This window comes from Entelurus aequoreus, linkage group LG23 (assembly GCF_033978785.1).
Source record: "Entelurus aequoreus isolate RoL-2023_Sb linkage group LG23, RoL_Eaeq_v1.1, whole genome shotgun sequence".
NCBI lineage: Eukaryota > Metazoa > Chordata > Actinopteri > Syngnathiformes > Syngnathidae > Entelurus > Entelurus aequoreus.
This window is the reverse complement of record NC_084753.1, coordinates 21948810-21967490: the sequence shown is the minus strand read 5'-3', so window position 1 is coordinate 21967490 and position 18681 is coordinate 21948810. Positions and strand designations below refer to the sequence as shown.

Genomic DNA, 18681 nt, shown 5'->3' with positions numbered 1-18681 from the left:
CTATTGGTACCTGTTTTTGTGTATTTAGGATCTGCATAAGTCACAACAATTTGAAATTAAACCATGGAGGCATGGCAGAAATATTTATAAAAAATATATTTGCCTTCCTTCATACTTCCTCTAGACCAGTGTTTTTCAACCTTTTTTGAGCCAAAGCACATTTTTTGCGTTGAAAAAATCCGGAGGCACACCACCAGCAGAAATCATTAAGAAATTAAACTCAGTTGACAGTAAAAAGTTGTCGCAATTGTTGGATACGACTTTAAACCATAACCAAGCATGCATCACTATAGCTCTTGTCTCAAAGTGTACTGTCACCACCTGTCACATCACGCCCTAACTTATTTTGACTTTTTTGCTGTTTTCCTGTGTGTAGTGTTTTAGTTCTTGTCTTGCGCTCCTATTTTGGTGGCTTTTTCTCTTTTTTTGGTATTTTCCTGTAGCAGTTTCATGTCTTCCTTTGAGCGATATTTCCCGCATCTACTTTGTTTTAGCAATCAAGAATATTTCAGTTGTTTTTATCCTTCTTTGTGGGGACATTGTTGATTGTCATGTCATGTTGTGGATGCCGTCTTTGCTCCACACGCTGTAAGTCTTTGCTGTTGTCCAGCATTCTGTTTTTGTTTACTTTGTAGCCAGTTCAGATTTTGTTTCGTTCTGCATAGCCTTCCCTAAGCTTCAATGCCTTTCCTTAGGGGCACTCAGCTTTTGTTTATTTTTGGTTTAAGCTATAGATAACTTTTTACCTGCACACTGCCTCCCGCTGTTCCCGACATCTACAAAGCAAATAGCTACCGGCTGCCACCTACTGGTATGGAAGAGTATAACATGGTTAGTCTGCCAAGCTCTAGACAACACCGACACTCAACAACAACACATCATTTGCAGACTATAATTACTGGTTTGCAAAACATATTTTTAACCCACATAGGTGAAATTAGATAATCTCCCACGGCACACCAGATTGTATCTCATGGCACACTAGTGTGCCGCGGCACAGTGGTTGAAAAACACTGCTCTAGACGAGACATTTGTAATTTGCCCAATTTGTGACTTTTTTCCCCAAGTGTAACGTCAGCGGATATCTCCATATATAGTAGAGACTTACCCAAAGAGCTTTGTGCCATTCCGCCATTGTAGTCTGACGCTTTAGTCAATATTATTTTTCTCTATCCTCTTATTGTAGGGCTGACTAGGTCTGCACATGCACATGCATCCTGTGCTGTTGCCATTTCTAATATAAAGTAGCATATTTTTCAAACGTATATCTGTCAGTAGACTCCATATGGAAGCGCTAAAAATGTAAATGGCCGGCAGGGACAAAACGAAGCGGAACCACGTAAATAAGACCGCCCACATAACGCTGCATTCCAAAGAAAACAGCTTGAAGATGGTCTGTAAAACATAATCTGTGCAAAATTTTTACCAAAGAAACACCATTACATGTCATGTAAACCACAAGGAAGTGTTTTAAATGTAAAAAAAAAAAAAAAAAAATCATAATAAGATTTCTTTAAGTTAATCATTAGCTCAAATATGTAATTGCTGGAGAGAGGACATGTATTATTTCTGACGGAACGATGTCGATTGTCGACATGAGCAAGAAAGATTCTCTCTCATCTCATGTATTCTCACAAGCATTTGTGCGTAACTGTGCCAGTTTGCACGCTTATTCCAAACCTGCCAAATACAGACCCAAAAAAGCCACAAAACAGTTTTAGGCTTGATAAATCACATTGTGAACGTTAAATAATTGTACCTCCTCCTCCGACTCTTGAGAGTGTTCTAATACTCAATAGCCTATTTGCTGTATATACAGGTACATGAAGTCACACACGTTAAATGGATTGCACTCGCTATTTTATCCATTCAGGAGACGCAATCCTCTGTGCATGAACTTAGTAAATCAACTTTCGGTGCGCTATCATGTTTGCACATGTTTTAGTACACGCAAACATTTAGTAGATTAGGCCCAAAGTGAGTACTGTGCTGTATTTCCATTGTCAAATTATGAAAAGGGTAGAAAGAAAGAGACTGAACATTAGCTACCAAGTGGTACATTTCAGTCCATCACAGTATGGTGAAATGATCACTTGCGTTACCATCGCAAGGTGTGTTCCTCCACACTACAGTTGTTTGTGTTTTCAGGACCTTTTCTAAGGAATACTGTACCAAACTGAACCAGATATTGTTTATGGTACATTTTGGCCCACTTATTCAGGGTAGTTTTTTTTCACCCAGAAGGTTCTGTGGTAAACTGAACTGAACTGTAAACAGGACAATATAGTTGACAAACTAAATAAAACCTTTTTTTCTGGTTTGTGTTGATTCAAATAAGTAGTGTGAACAAGCAGCTGGTGAATGTATAGGTTGTTGGTAATTTGACGCTGTTAGTATTGAATTATATTGAATATTTGGCTTTCTTGAATAGATTGAAATGTCAAATCATAATTTTTCGAGGTAAGTTTACATGAATGACTTTTATATTCTAATTCAGTGGTACTTAAACTTTTTCCACCAAGTACCACCTCAGTTGGCTCTCCAAATATCACCATAATGACCTACACTAAAATACAGTAGCATAGTAGGCTTAAATATTCATTAAAATCAAGGCAGAAGTTCTATTTAACAATTATATTTAATATTTTGGGGAACAGTAACAATACACACAGTTTGAACAGTAACAGTGTGTTTTTAAATATAAGAAAATAAAAGACTGTACTTTTATCAAAGGAATCTTTTGGCGTACCACTAGATAGAGCCTTAGTACCACTAGTGGTACACGTACCACAGTTTGAAAATCATTTTTTAATTACATTTAACCCTAACTATTATAATGTTTGTTGATTAGGTGGAGGAAATCACATATTCTTCACGTGACACATAGTGAAGTATTTGGCACCCGTTTTAACACAACTGTCGGTACCCAAATATTGTTCCTTGCGCTATTAAAGAGTACCGGTAATCATTTATGCAGAAAAACGGTTCGTAGTTTGAATATATTGGAGTAATTTAAAGGGACCGTTGTGATTTTTTCTACATTTGAAACATTTCTATGTGGTCTACATAACATGTAATGGTGCTGCTTTGGTCAACATTTTGCATAGATTATGTATTACAGACCGTTTTCAAACTGCTTTCTGACGGTCTGTTCAGAATAAGCCGTTCTTTGGCTGGTCTTATTTACGCTGCTCCACTTCGACTGTGTCTTCTCCCCGTCAATGTTAGACCCATAGTTTAACAAAAAAGATACACATACCTGTATTGTATCGACCAAAATATAAATGTTTTTTCCTTCGAAAAACTCAGAAAAAACAGGTTGTGTTTCTGGTCTAAAAATTGATTTATGTATAACAAACACGACAGGGGCTAGTCCACAAATACTGCATTGATCAGAATATAGAACGGTATTTTAACCAGAAAAAAATAGTTTGAAAAAAACAGGTTAACGTGTATTCATAGTCTAGAGAAGTGGTTCTCAACCTTTTTTCAGTGATGTACCCCCTGTGAATTTTTTTTTAATACAAATACCCCCTAATCAGAGCAAAACATTTTTGGTTGAAAAAAAGAGATAAAGAAGTAACATACGGAACTATGTCATCAGTTTCTGATTTATTAACTGTATAACAGTGCAAAATATTGCTCATTTGTAGTGGTCTTTCTTGAACTATTTGGAAAAAAAGATAGGTTTTTATTTATATTTATATAGGATTTTTGAATTGTTGCTATTTTTTAGAATATTACAAAAAAATCTCACGTACCCCTTGGCATACCTTTAAAGGCCTACTGAAATGAATTTTTTTAATTTAAACGGGGATAGCAGATCCATTCTGTGTCATACTTGATCATTTCGCGATATTGCCATATTTTTGCTGAAAGGATTTAGTATAGAACAACGACGATAAATTTCGCAACTTTTGGGCGCTGATAAAAAAAAGCCTTGCCTATATCGGAAGTAGCGTGACGTCACAGGAGGAAGGATTCCTCACAATTCCCCGTTGTTTACAATGGAGCGAGAGAGATTCGGACCGAGAAAGCGACGATTACCCCATTAATTTGAGCGAGGATGAAAGATTCGTGGATGAGGATCGTTAGAGTGAAGGACTAGAGAGGCAGTGCAGGGTGTATCTTTTTTCGCTCTGACCGTAACTTAAGTACAAGGTCTCATTGGAATCCACACACTCTCCTTTTTCTATTGTGGATCACAGATTTGTATTTTAAACCACCTCGGATACTATATCCTCTTGAAAATGAGAGTCGAGAACGCGAAATGGACATTCACAGTGACTTTTATCTCCACGACAATACATCGGCGAAGCTCTTTAGCTACTGAGCTAACGTGATAGCATCTGGCTCAAATGCAGATAGAAACAAAATAAATAAATCCCTGACTGGAAGGATAGACAGAAGATCAACAATACTATTAAACCATGGACATGTAACTACACGGTTAATAAGTCTCAGCCTGGCAAAGCTTAACAATGCTGTTGCTAACGACGCTGAAACTAACTTAGCAACTTAGCAACCGGACCTCACAGAGCTATGATAAAAACATTAGCGCTCCACCTACGCCAGCCAGCCCTCATCTGCTCATCAACACCCGTGCTCACCTGCGTTCCAGCGATCGACGGCGCGACAAAGGACTTCACCCGATCACAGATGCGGTTGGCGGCTAGCATCAGCTAGCGCGTCTGCTATCCAAGTAAGTCGTCTTTGTTGTGTTGCTACAGCCAGCCGCTAATACACCGATCCCACCTACAACTTTCTTCTTTGCAATCTCCTTTGTTCATTAAACAAATTGCAAAAGATTCACCAACACAGATGTCCAGAATACTGTGGAATTGTTCGATGAAAACAGAGCAGTTTGTATGGTGACACATTGGGTACGAATACTTCCGTTGCCGTCGTGACGTCACGCGCATACGTCATCATACATAGACGTTTCCAACCGGACGTTTAGCGGGAAATTTAAAATTGCACTTTATAAGTTAACCCGGCCGTATTGGCATGTGTTGCAATGTTAAGATTTCATCATTGATATATAAACTATCAGACTGCGTGGTCGGTAGTAGTGGGTTTCAGTAGGCCTTTAAGTACCCCCAGGGGTACGCGTACCCCCATTTGATAACCACTGGTCTAGAGAATAAAACATGTTCAATAAGACATGGACTAGTCCAGAGTAGAGCATTAACCCAAATATAAGACATTTTTCTGAAATCTGAAAAAGATGTTAGAGCTCGTCCTGACACTGACTACACACCAGAAGTATAGCCGCGATACAGCGACCCACTAAAAAAAAACACCTGAGGTTCTCTTATATCTGTGTCAATAGGGTACTTAGAAGTGCACTCAAAAAATATGTTATGTTGATAATCGGAGATAATCTGCTGTATTTCATTGTACATTAACCTTAAATTGTAGAGGAACGCAAAATGATGCAATCACCACAGCTATACTTTAACCATGTATCAACTGGTTGTACCTCAGACGAGCCAGCAGTCCTGGACATGGTGGACCTGGATAGGAAGGCGATGCGTCTTGCTGGAATGTTGGAACCAGACGCTATCTCCCTGGCTTCAGTTACTGCCGTCACCACAAACATCTCCAATAAGAGGTGGAATATCTGTCAGTTGAAGAACATCATTAAATTAAGTTAAATCTGAATGAATATTTTTTCAAAACTGTTGCAAAAACGACTGTGCTGAATTGGACAGGTCAAAACCAGATATCAAAATGGAGCCGAGTTCCGGACGACCTGTGGATTACCAGGTTTGTAACATTTGTAACATAACTGGCTTTCTGTTGTCATGTTCATTAGTTCATGCATGTACAGTTCTTTACCTCTGCTCCTCATCTCATCCAAAGGGTAATTGTTCCATTGGGAAAATACCTCAAATGTTAAATGAGTTTAGCAATGGGAGATTTCACTGTAAAATGGAAGTCGGGAAAAGCTAAGAATCAGGAGGAATATTAGATTATGTCCGATTGAGGGTAATGTTGATGTGATTTACCCGTATTTACTGTAAAACGGTCATGTTCTGACTGGCTGGCTGTCCTCATACCGTTGGATCTGTTTCCTGTTTGACAGACCAGTCTGACTATTGTGTCGTCTCCCAATAGATTAACGTCACGATCGTCGAGGCCCGACAGCTAATTGGTCTCAACATGGACCCCGTGGTGTGTGTGGAGATTGGAGAAGAGAAGAAGTACACGTCAATGAAGGAGTCCACCAATTGTCCCTACTACAATGAAGTGAGTCCCAATAAAGCTTCTGGGCCCACAAAAACATGTACTGTGAAATTATTTTTAAATCTAACATATAGTTAAAGTTATTTGATCAACATTAGTTGCACTTTCCCAGTCAACTTTTCTGTTTTCTCCTCAGCATACTGATAAGAACGATCAGTTGATGGAAATGAATAGTCTTCACAACAAATTAAACTAAAAGACAATAATTATAAAATATTGTAATTAAAGGCAAGTCAACACAGAGAATGATGGGATTGTATCAATTACGATTCTGGGTTGAAGGAAAACTTCAATTGTATCTTCCTAGCAGGCACATACCATTGAAACAACATTGAGAACTTGTGGCATTAGGTCGTAACGTTGAGCAACTGAAACTTAACGTTGGAACATGCTTTTTGAAGACGTTTAATCAATGTTGGGTTCTGACGTTGATTTGACCATTGAATTTTAGTCATTTCCCAACCAATATTCTACAACGCAAATACAACGTTGAAACAAAATGCTTTTTGACGACGTTTAGGTTGAGACGTTGAGTTGACCATTAAAATGTTGTCATTTCCCAACCAACAACATGGATCCAAAGTTAGACTTCAACATTGTCTCAATTTACAAATACAACTATTTTTCAACGTTGTTTCGAAGTCACTTTTAAAGGACATGTATGTATATCAACATTTTATCAATGTCTTGTGCCTGCTGGGAATTGACTCAAATGTCAAAAAGTAAAAATAACATTGTAGAGCACTCTATTTATGTTTTATTCTTGTCCTTGTCCACCAGGCTTCTTCCTGGTTTAAAGGTAGTGAAGTAAGACAACAAGATAGATAGATAGTACTTTATTGATTCCTTCAGGAGAGTTCCCTCAGACTGCACCGTTATTGGTTTTAGATATGGGGAAAAGGTTTTACTGTGACTTAGACCGTAAAAAGAAACATATCTTAAAATGAAATTGAAAACCCCAATCCATATTTGTGTTTTAGGGCTTTTAATGCTAGCAAGTGACTGCTATTTTAGATCTGGGCAGAGGAGAACAGTTATTTGATCAAGTCTAACACCCTAATGAGATCCTGCAGGGACATAATTTTGGGTTTTGTGCATGGGAGATGATATCAGACAATGGGAATGTACCATTTTGAACACTAGGGCAGATGGAAGGGTTTCTTCTTGACACAAGTGCCAGTCAGATAAAATAAGTGGAAAAATGGTGATGTAAGATTTCAGTACTTTCAAAACCTGAAAAAGAGTTGACGTCGTACATGCAGGGTAATTTTATGTTTGGGTGGTGTAGACCTGTAACTTATCATAATGAAGAGGTTCTTCACATGTGTGTGCAAATGTGTTTATAGCTAGGACTAAGGGATCTTTCTGACATCGAAGTAATACAATGCAGAGTAGAAGCTCCTAAAAGCAATACCTTGTCTTAGTGTTCCCAAAGAGCTTCAGTAGCACAAATGCTTAGCATCAGCTCAACCTCTGGCTTGTGAGTCCTGTGGTGAGATAAAGTAAGAATCAGTCTGCTATTGATTCCTTTGTTTGTGACAAAACCCCCACAGGGCACACGGACTGAAAAGTAAACTTCCAGCTTTCTGTCCCGTTTCTTTTTCTTCCATTAAATGGTGTTTTATATTCTTCACGGATATCTAAGGAGCTATGAGGATAGGTTATAATGGAGGTGTTGCACACCAACAGGCTTCTCTTACAAATGGGAAATCAAAATGGACTTTTTCCTTCGTTAACCATCACTCTCCCATGCGGTTGCAGCACACCATAATGAAAATATGGCTATCACGGCTCTTACTTTTGTAACACTTGCTATTGAACTCTACATCCATGATCCTACGTTATAAGAAATGTTCTTTCTCTTCCGCTTTTCAGCCTTTGACAGTGAATCTAAGGGGAAGAAATGTGCTCCTGGAAGTGATTTGAAGTATCGGCGTTTTAAATCTTTTCTACTCTCTTCCCCTTGCAGTATTTTGTCTTCGACTTCCACGTCCCTCCTGATGTCATGTTCGATAAGATCATTAAGTTATCGGTAAGGACTGTTAACATAATTTCTTGGACGATCTTAAATATGTTCAATACTACAAAACATACAGTACGAGCCTGATCTATTAAAGGTTTGCGTGTACTAAAACACGTGCAAACCTGATAGCACACTCATAGCTGATATACTAAACCTTAAAGGCCTACTGAAACCCACTACTACCGACCACGCAGTCTGATAGTTTATATATCAATGATGTAATCTTAACATTGCAAGACATGCCAATACGGCCGGGTTAACTTATAAAGTGCAATTTTAAATTTCCCGCCACACTTCCGCTTGAAAACGTCTCGGTATGATGACGTATGCGCGTGACGTAGCCAGTTTAACAGAGGTATGGCTTCCCCATTGAAGCCAATACGAAATAGCTCTGTTTTCATCTCATTATTCCACAGTATTCTGGACATCTGTGTTGGTGAATCTGTTGCAATTTGTTCATTGCATTATGGAGAAAGAATCTGAGCAAGCAAAGAAGAAAGTTGTCGGTGCGAAGCGGATATTTTGCGAGGGAAGTCAGCAACACAACACAGCCGGTGTTTGTTTACATTCCCGAAAGATGCAGTCAAGATCGAGGAACTCGGACAACAGAGACTCTAACCAGGAGGACTTTGATTTGGATACACAGACGCGATACCGTGAGTACGTAGCTGCGCTTCCAAACATTTGATCGCTTGCTATAACTAGCTCGAGCTAGTAGCTAGGAGCTAGCATAACAAACACCTAGGTGTTTTTATGCGGGATTAATTTGTGGCATATTAAATATAAGCCTGGTTGTGTTGTGGCTAATAGAGTATATATATGTCTTGTGTTTATTTACTGTTGTAGTCATTCCCAGCTGAATATCAGGTCCCACCCGCGCGCTTCCAAACATTTGATTGCTTGCCCGTACGTGCGTGTCATGTACGTAACTTTGGTTAAATATATAAGCTTTATGAACCTTGGGTTAGGTGAACGGTTCTTTGGGCTGAGTGAGTGTGCGTGTTGTGCAGGTGTTTGAATTGTATTGGCGGGTTATATATACGGGATCCCGTCCATATAACCTGCTCGAGCTATAACTAGCTCGAGCTAGTAGCTAGGAGCTAGGAGCTAGCATAACAAACACCTAGGTGTTTTTATGCGGGATTAATTTGTGGCATATTAAATATAAGCCTGGTTGTGTTGTGGCTAATAGAGTATATATATGTCTTGTGTTTATTTACTGTTGTAGTCATTCCCAGCTGAATATCAGGTCACTCCCGGCTCTCACAGCATCTTCCCTATCTGAATCGCTTCCACTCCCCACTAGTCCTTCACTTGCATTTTCCTCATCCACAAATCTTTCATCCTCGCTCAAATTAATGGGGAAATCGTCGCTTTCTCGGTCCGAATCTCTCTCACTTCTGGCGGCCATCATTGTAAACAATAGGGAACTTTGCGGATATGTTCAATTGACTACGTCACGCTACTTCCGGTAGGGGCAAGCCTTTTTTTTATCAGATACCAAAAGTTGCGATCATTATCGTCGTTGTTTTATACTAAATCCTTTCAGCAAAAATTTGGCAATATCGCGACATGATCAAGTATGACACAAAGAATAGATCTGCTATCCCCGTTTAAATAAATAAAAATCATTTCAGTAGGCCTTTAAGGATTGTGTCTCTTAAGTGAGCAGAAAAAGGGGCGCAATACATTTAACGTGTCTGTCTTTGTGGATATGCAGAATATTTGCTGAGCATCAGAATGTTCACAATACTGGGAGAAGAAGATGCCCATGAACGCAGTGTGGTCTATCAAGGCAGCGAGCTGTATTTTGCGTCTTTATTTTGCATATCTGAAAAGTATGTACAAACTGACAAAAGAGGTGATCGCGGTGCAAAAACAGATGATGGACAGAGAATACTCCGTACTACGTGTGTGTGTCAACGTATGTGGACAGTCGGAAATAAAAGCATATTATATATTTTATAATTTTATAGGGCTTGAAAGTGTGACGTAGAAACACATTGTATTGTGGGTCGTGCTAGAATTTCAATTGCTTATTTACATGGCTGAATGCAAGACTATGTGCTTAAGTTTTGATTTTTGTCTTTAACAAGTTTAAAACATGGCGCAAATGTGGGGCATCATTAACTGCCACAATCAATTCAGGAAGAAAAAAAAAGATTTGGTGAGATTTCTGTCATTTCCAGCGTGAAAGCAAAGCCAAAGGAAGTCGGGCTATAAAGCTAATAAAGAGACAGCAAATAGCCTGGATAGCAGCCTTGAGATGATCAAACATGACTTTTAACGTCATCACCTGGTACATGTTGGTGTGTTGTTACAGCGTTTTCAGACTGGTAAATTTGAATTAAAGCATGTTTAATTTACTTACACACAAAGCGTTCAGTAGGCTGTCAGCGTTAGCCAATCTAGCTGCGGGCGACTAACAACCAACAGTATTTTGGAAAAAAGTATGTTGTCTGTTTACTTTTATTCATGGGTAAGTACGAAAATGAATGAGTATGATTTTCGGAGCAGTAGCACAGTGATAAAGTATTTAAAAGTAATAATGGGCTCGTTTTTTCAGGAAAACACGCTTATGAAATGAGGCTGGACACCCTCACTTCATTTGGGACCCATTCGAGATGACACACAATTGGAATGTAGGACAATGAGCCTTAACAGACTTTGCATTCTGAAATTCTTCACCGGTGAAAAAACTGACTCTGTTGACAAAATATATATAAGCTTACTAAAATCTTGTGTCCATTGGATGTGCTCATATGGATCAATTCTACCAATTTAACTTATTTTTTGAGGATTTGGAATAGGGTACAGTTTGTCTCGGTGAGGTCCCTCCATTTTTTTTATTTTGTACGATCTATTTTAATCCAGTTTCTTGCTTTCGCTCACATTACCGCGTTTACAGTACAGTCTTGTAAATAAAAACTACTTCCACCAAAAATGGCACCCAAAATGCATTGCGAAATCAAGCGCCCTTTTGAGCCATCTCGCTGCTGGTCAACTGAATGTGCTGATTGAAACAAATTCCATTGACCTATTTTGGTGTCTGCTGGCATTTTTTTTTCTTAATGCCGTTTGTTTTCCCATTTCGAAAATATATTATAATAATATATCTTTCATATGAGAACATGTCTCACAATACGTATTTTCTTGCATTTGGATAATTCCAAACACATGAATGCACTGCGATGTTGTGATGGATCACTGCAGAGCCTCAGCGCGCTACGTATATAAATAGTTTATGTTCTGTTGATTGATTGTGATTTTTAATTACAGAAAAGGTCTTACTGATTGTAGTTGTTTGCTGCATGTTCAACAACATCGCGCACAGGTTGTAGAGCACAATAACATGAATGTGGAGGGAAATTAGTGTTTTCATGGGCACATAATGCCAGTAGAACCCGCGAAAACCTCATTTAAAATAAGGCAGTCTGCACCAGTTATCAATTGTACACACAGTCTTAGTAGATCACATTCAACACACTTTACTTATAGTACACACAATTTTAGAGTTTGCTAACGCTTTTTAGTGCATTGTATTTGGATCTTAATAGATCAGGCCCTACTTCTTCTCGGGGCATTTTATCGATTACAACTGGACTGTTAAGTTTGTCTGCAAAGACGTTTGGCCTCTCATCCGAGCAGTCTTCATCAGTTCATGTTCATGACTTAGATTGGTTAGATCTAGTCAAATCTAAGTCTATGAGCATTAACAGTCCAGTTGTGATCGATTGAAAGTCCTGAGAACACAAGTACCTTGATGAATGAGAACATCCATAGACATACAGTCCATTCTTTGCCAAGGTTATTCACTCTAAAAACCTACTTCGGAGCGGAACGCTGGTGGGAACCTTCAAGATGGATGTTGGGACTGTCTACTCTCAGCCTGGTAATATGAAAAACATTAAAAATGCATGGAGATTTGTGTCATGCGTCAAATTGCTCTGACTAATGCGGATACCAGAACACCAGTTTTACCACAAGTGGGCCATCCTCTCCGACCCTGATGACATCACGGCGGGCTGCAAAGGATATCTAAAGTGCGACATCGCTGTGGTCGGGAAAGGCGACAACATTAAGACCCCGCACAAGGCCAATGAGACCGACGAGGACGACATCGAAGGGTAGAGAGATAAAAACTGTGGTGGCAACAATTACAACTCCTTCACTGATTATGCTACCTGTACTGTATACGTAGAAATAGAATGATTAACTATTTTTTGATTGAATGTATAACATTGATCAAATATGCCAATGTTGGCCAATGAGGAGATTTCTAAGACTTTTATAAACATACCAATTTTGAATAGAATCCGAATTCCTCATATTTAAGCTTTGTTTTTCTTTCCTTTATCTACTGTAGCAACCTTCTTCTCCCAGAGGGCATCCCTGCAGAGCGGCAGTGGGCGAGGTTCTACGTGAAGATCCACCGCGCAGAGGGCCTTCCAAAAATGAACACCAACATCATGGCCAATGTGAAGAAGGCCCTAATAGGAGAAAACCGAGACCTGGTGGACCCTTATGTTCAAGTGCACTTTTCTGGGCAGAGAGTAAGTTTTTTTCTTATTGTGCTAATATAGACAAAAGTATAGGGACACAGAATCAACTTTTTAAAGTACCAAGACATTTGACAGTTGTAACTTTGTGGGAATAGTTTCAGGACTGTCTCCCAGTGCATAAAGCTAGGTCCATATAGGCATGGAAGAGTTTGGTGTGGTAAAACTTCAACCATTTCCAGGTGTACCAATGGTTTTGTCCAAATAGTATCAACCACACGCCAATCATGATTTCAACAAGCCTGTTTTACACTGGATTTTGTGTGATTTTGTATTGCCAGGGAAAGACTTCAGTCCAGAAAAGCAGTTATGAACCCATCTGGAACGAGCAAGTTATCTTCACCGAGCTCTTCCCTCCGCTCTGCAAACGCATGAAGGTCCAAATCCGGGACTCCGATAAGGTCAATGACGTTGCTATAGGAACACACTTTATCGACCTCCGCAAAATATCCAATGATGGCGACAAAGGTAGGTTAAATAGCCGCAAATTAACATTGATTAGCTGTCTTTGTATACATACACATTAATCCTTTTTTTTCAGTCCAAGTTCCTTTCCAGTTTAGATGTGTTAATTAGTCGTGCTCTCATGAACTGCCTGACCCTTTTGATAATGGAGTCAGCAGAATATAATGATGCAATTAATATAAACATAAACATACATTCAAGCAAACTGCACCTTATTAGATTAAAAATAATAATGGAAAATTACATTGACTCAGTCTGCCAACATAATTGGAGGAATTAACAACAATTAGTTTGAGCTCATCAGATAGATTCTGCCTAAAAATATGTACTTGCCTATTCACATTTAAAAACACATACCTGTGTGACTACTGAAAATAAATTGGCCTAGCCATTCACACTCACTCGCTGTGAATGGAGAAACTTGGAATCACTGCCTTGTATTAAATATAAGATATTGGATCATACAATATCCATTTTGTTACTCTGATTGACATCCATAAAGCATCGACTTTATCTTGAGCTCCTCCCGGATGGCAGAGCTTCTCACCCTATCTCTAAGGGAGAGCCCCGCCACCCGGCGGAGGAAACTCATTTCGGCCACTTGTACCCGTGATCTTGTCCTTTCGGTCATAACCCAAAGCTCATGACCATAGGTGAGGATGGGAACTTAGATCGACCGGTAAATTGAGAGCTCTGCCTTCCGGCTCAGCTCCTCTTCACCACAATTGGGGCGGTATATCTCGGTTGGTAGAGTGGCCGTGCCAGCAACTTGAGGGTTCCAGGTTCGATCTCCGCTTACGCCATCCTAGTCACTGCCGTTGTGTCCTTGGGCAGGACACTTTACCCACCAGCTCCCAGTGCCACCCACACTGGTTTAAATGTAACTTAGATATTGGGTTTCACTGTGTAAAAGTGCTTTGAGTCACTAGAGAAAAGCGCTATATAAATATAGTTTTAAAAAAAAAACCAAAAAAACAATGGATCGATACAGTGTCCGCATTACTGAAGACGCCGCACCTATCCGCCTGTTGATCTTACGATCCACTCTTCTCTCACTCGTGAACAAGACTCCGAGGTACTTGAACTCCTCCACTTGGGGCAAGATCTCCTCCCCAACCTGGAGATGGCACTCCACCCTTTTCCGGGCGAGAACCATGGACTCGGACTTGGAGGTGCTGATTCCCATCCCAGTCGTTTCACACTCGGCGGCGAACCGATCCAGTGAGAGCTGAAGATCTTGGCCAGATGAAGCCATCAGGACCACATCATCTGCAAAAAGCAGAGACCTAATCCTGCAGCCACCAAACCAGATACCCTCAGCGCCCTGACTGCGCCTAGAAATTCTGTCCATAAAAGTTATGAATAGAATCGGTGACAAAGGACAGCCTTGGCGGAGTCCAACCCTCACTGGAAACGGGTCCGACTTACTGATCATACAGGGAGCGAACCGTCACAATCCCGGGTACACGGTCGAATGCCTTCTCCAAGTCCACAAAGCACATGTAGACTGGTTGGGCAAACTCCCATGCACCCTCAAGGACCCTGCCGAGAGTATAGAGCTGGTCCACAGTTCCACGACCAGCATACTTGCCAACCCTCCCGTTTTTAGCGGGAGAATCCCGATATTCAGCGCCTCTCCCGACAACCTCCCGACAGAGATTTTCTCCCGACAAACTCCCGGTATTCAGCCGGAGCTGGAGGCCACGCCCCAAAAAAAAAAGTCTGCCGCAGCTGCGATTGGACCTGACCAGCCTCCGGGTACAAGTACTGGAGTACCAATTGCTTGCCAGGGAAGATCTTCCCCAGGAAGCAAGGATTGACCGGTTTTGGGCCATGCTAGGGAGAGATGGAAGATTCCACACTCTCGTGCATTTGATGAAAGCACTTTTGTGCGTGCCACACAGCAATGCATCATCAGAGAGGGTGTTCAGCATGGTTAGAAAAATAGTGACAGAGAATAGAAGGAGGATGGACAATTCAACCCTTAACAAAGCATTGTACTTTCAAGTACAACAATGAGTAGATGAGTGTTGTGTGTGTGTGTGTATAAGTGTAAATAAATGAACACTAAAATTCAAGTATTTATTTTATTTATATATATAATAAAATAAATATATATATATATAGCTAGAATTCACTGAAAGTCAAGTATATATATATATATATATATATATATATATATATATATATATATATATATATATATATATATATATATATATATATATATATATATATATATATAGGAAATACTTGAGTTGGTGAATTGTAGCAGTAAATATACTCTCCTCTTAACCACGCCCCTAACCACGCCCCCGCCCCAACCACGCCCACCCCCACCCCCGACCAAGGCCCCCCCCCCCCCCCACCTCCCGATATTGGAGGTCTCAAGGTTGGCAAGTATGACGACCAGGACGAAAACCACACTGTTCCTCCTGAATCCGAGGTTCGACTATCCGGCGTAGCCTCCTCTCCAGTACACCAGGAGTGTGATCCCACGATAGTTGGAACACACCCTGTGGTTCCCCTTCTTAAAGAGAGGAACCACCACACCGGTCTACCATTCCAGAGGTACCAACCCCGGTTTCCACGCGATGTTGCAGAGTCTTGTCTACCAAGACAGCCCCAAAGCATCCAGAGCCTTAAGGAACTCCGGGCGGATCTCATCCACCCCCGGGGCCTTGCCACCGAGGAGCTTTTTAACTACCTCGGCTACCTCAGCCCCAGAAATAGGGGAGCCCACCACAGATTCCCCAGGCACTGCTTCCTCATAGGAAGACGTGTTGGTAGGATTGAGGAGGTCTTTGAAGTATTCCCTCCACCGATCCACAACATCCGCAGTTGAGATCAGCAGAACACCATCCCCACCATACACGGTGTTGTCTAAGCTTCCCCTTCCTTAGGCGGCAGATGGTGGTCCAGAATCGCTTCGAAGCCGTCTGGAAGTCGTTTTTCATGGCTTCCCCGAACTCCTCCCATGTCAGAGTTTTTGCCTCCGCGACCGCTGAAGCCGCACACCGCTGAAGCCGCACACCGCTTGGCCTGTCGGTACCTGTCTGCTGCCTCCGTAGTCCTATGAGCCAAAAGAACCCGATAGGACTCTTTCTTCAGCTTGACGGCATCCCTCACCGCTGGTGTCCACCAGCGGGTTCTAGGATCACCGCCACGACAGGCACCAACCACCTTGCGGCCACAGCTCCAATCGGCTGCCTCGACAATAGAGGTACGGAATATGGTCCACTCGCCACTCAATGTCCAGCGCCTCCCTCGTGACATGTTCAAAGTTCTTCCGGAGGCGGGAATTGAAACTCTCTCTGACAGGAGACTCTGCCAGGCGTTCCAGCAGACCCTCACAATGCGTTTGGGCCTGCCAGGTCTGTCCGGCATCCTCCCCCACCATCGCAGCCAACTCACCACTAGGTGGTGATCGGTAGAAAGCTCCGCCCCTCTCTTCACCAGAGTGTCCAAAACATTAGACCGCATATCCGATGACACAACTACAAAGTCGATCATGGAACTGCGGCCTAGGGTGTCCTGGTGCCAAGTGTGTCCTGGTGCCAAGTGCACATACTGTATGGACACCCTTATGTTTGAACATGGTGTTTGTTATGGACAATCTATGACGAGCACAAAAGTCCAATAACAAAACAACACTCGGTTTCAGATCCGGGCGGCCATTCCTCCCAATCACGCCTCTCCAGGTTTCACTGTCGTTGCCAATATGAGCGTTGAAGTCCTCCAGTAGAACGAGGGAATCACCCAGGGGAGCACTCTCCAGTACTCCCTCGAGTGAATCCAAAAAGGGTGGGTACTCTGAGCTGCCATTTGGCGCGTAAGCGCCAACAACAGTCAGGACCCGTCCCCCCACTCAAAGGCGGAGGGAAGCTATCCTCTCATCCACTGGGTTGAACTCCAACGTGCAGGCTCTGTGCCGGGGGGCAACAATTATTGCCACCCCAGCCCGTCGCCTCTCACTGCTGGCAACGCCGGAGCGGAAGAGAGTCCAGCCCCTCTCCAGAGAACTGGTTCCAGAGCCCTTCCTGTGCGTCGAAGTCCTACTATATCTAGCCGGAACTTCTCCACCTGGCACACTAGCTCAGGCTCCTTCCCCCCCAGCGAAGAGACGTTCCACGTCCCAAGAGCTAGCTTATGTAGCCGAGGATCAGACCACCAAGTGCCCTGCCTTCGGCTGCCGGCCAGCTCACAGTGCACCCAACCTCTATGGCCCCTGCTATGGGTGGTGATCCCATTGGAGGGGGGACCCACGTTGCCTCTTCGGGCTGTGCTCGGCCGGCCACTAGGCGCTCGTCATCGTGCCCCACCTCCGGGCCTGGCTCCAGAGGGGGCCCCGGTGACCCGCGTTCGGGCGAGGGAAATCTGGGTCCTTTGTTTGTATTTTTCATAGAGGTCTTCGAGCTGCTCTTTGTCTGATCCCTCACCTAGGACCAGTTTGTCTTGGGAGACCCTACCAGGGGGCATAAAGCCCCTAGACAACATAGCTCCTAGGATCATTGGGACACTCAAACTCCTCCACCACGATAAGGTGGCAGCTCAGAGAGGGGTAGTGTGAACAGTAAAGTAAAATAACAATGTTTTTAGTGTGAACAGTAAAGTAAAATTAAAGTTAAGTCCCAACGATCGTCACACACACACTAGGTGTGGTAAAATGTGAAACATTTGACCCATCCCCATGTTTACCCCTGGGAGGTGAGGGGAGCAGTGAGCAGCAGTGAGCGCCGCGCTCGGGAATCATTTGGTGATTTAACCCCCAATTCCAACCCTTGATGCTGAGTGCCAAGCAGGGAGGCAAGGAGTCCCATTTTTTGTAGTCGTTGGTTTTAACATAATATAAATTGTTTCTTAGTATTTATCGTATATACTTATTATGGGTTTCACCTGTTGCTGTATATTCAATGTCATTGTACTTTTTTCCAATGACAATAAAGGAATATATCTTATAGTAACAATTTAGCATTGTTAATGTGTAAAAAGTGGTCTAATGCTAACTGCTGTACTATTTTAGGTTAAAACTCTCCGGAAACATTCACCTTTGTAACTTTAATGACAAATGACGGATAATGTTGCAACATACTAGCTGTTATAGGTTAAATAGATAAAAAAATGAAATAAAACATTTTGATAACAATTTATAATGGCAGCTGCTAGCGATAGCGGTTAATGTTGGCAGTTGGCTAATTGTCACTAATCCTCAAATTCTAAATGGTACATCCTTGAACTTTGACAGTAATGGACAGAAGTTAAAACAGCTCCATCTATCTAAAATACCGGTGAATATACTGTAGATTACATAGTAGGAGAATATAGACATATACAATGTTTATCTATAAGGCAGGGGTGCTCAAAGTGTTGCTTGGCACATTCTAA

At 41.7% G+C, this 18681-nt stretch overlaps 1 protein-coding gene across 15 annotated transcripts in view; it reads left to right on the top strand.

Annotated features, from left to right (window-relative positions):
- otofa (otoferlin a) overlaps positions 1-18681 on the top strand; it is a 165862-nt gene that overhangs the window by 87311 nt on the left and 59870 nt on the right. For all 15 annotated transcript variants that reach the window (XM_062034943.1, XM_062034942.1, XM_062034941.1 and 12 more), the window contains exons 7-14: positions 5488-5614; positions 5715-5769; positions 6121-6252; positions 8219-8281; positions 12080-12164; positions 12240-12399; positions 12639-12825; positions 13113-13299. In XM_062034943.1, coding sequence (XP_061890927.1) covers positions 5488-5614; positions 5715-5769; positions 6121-6252; positions 8219-8281; positions 12080-12164; positions 12240-12399; positions 12639-12825; positions 13113-13299 — 996 coding nt within the window. The remainder of the gene's footprint in view (positions 1-5487; positions 5615-5714; positions 5770-6120; positions 6253-8218; positions 8282-12079; positions 12165-12239; positions 12400-12638; positions 12826-13112; positions 13300-18681) is intronic.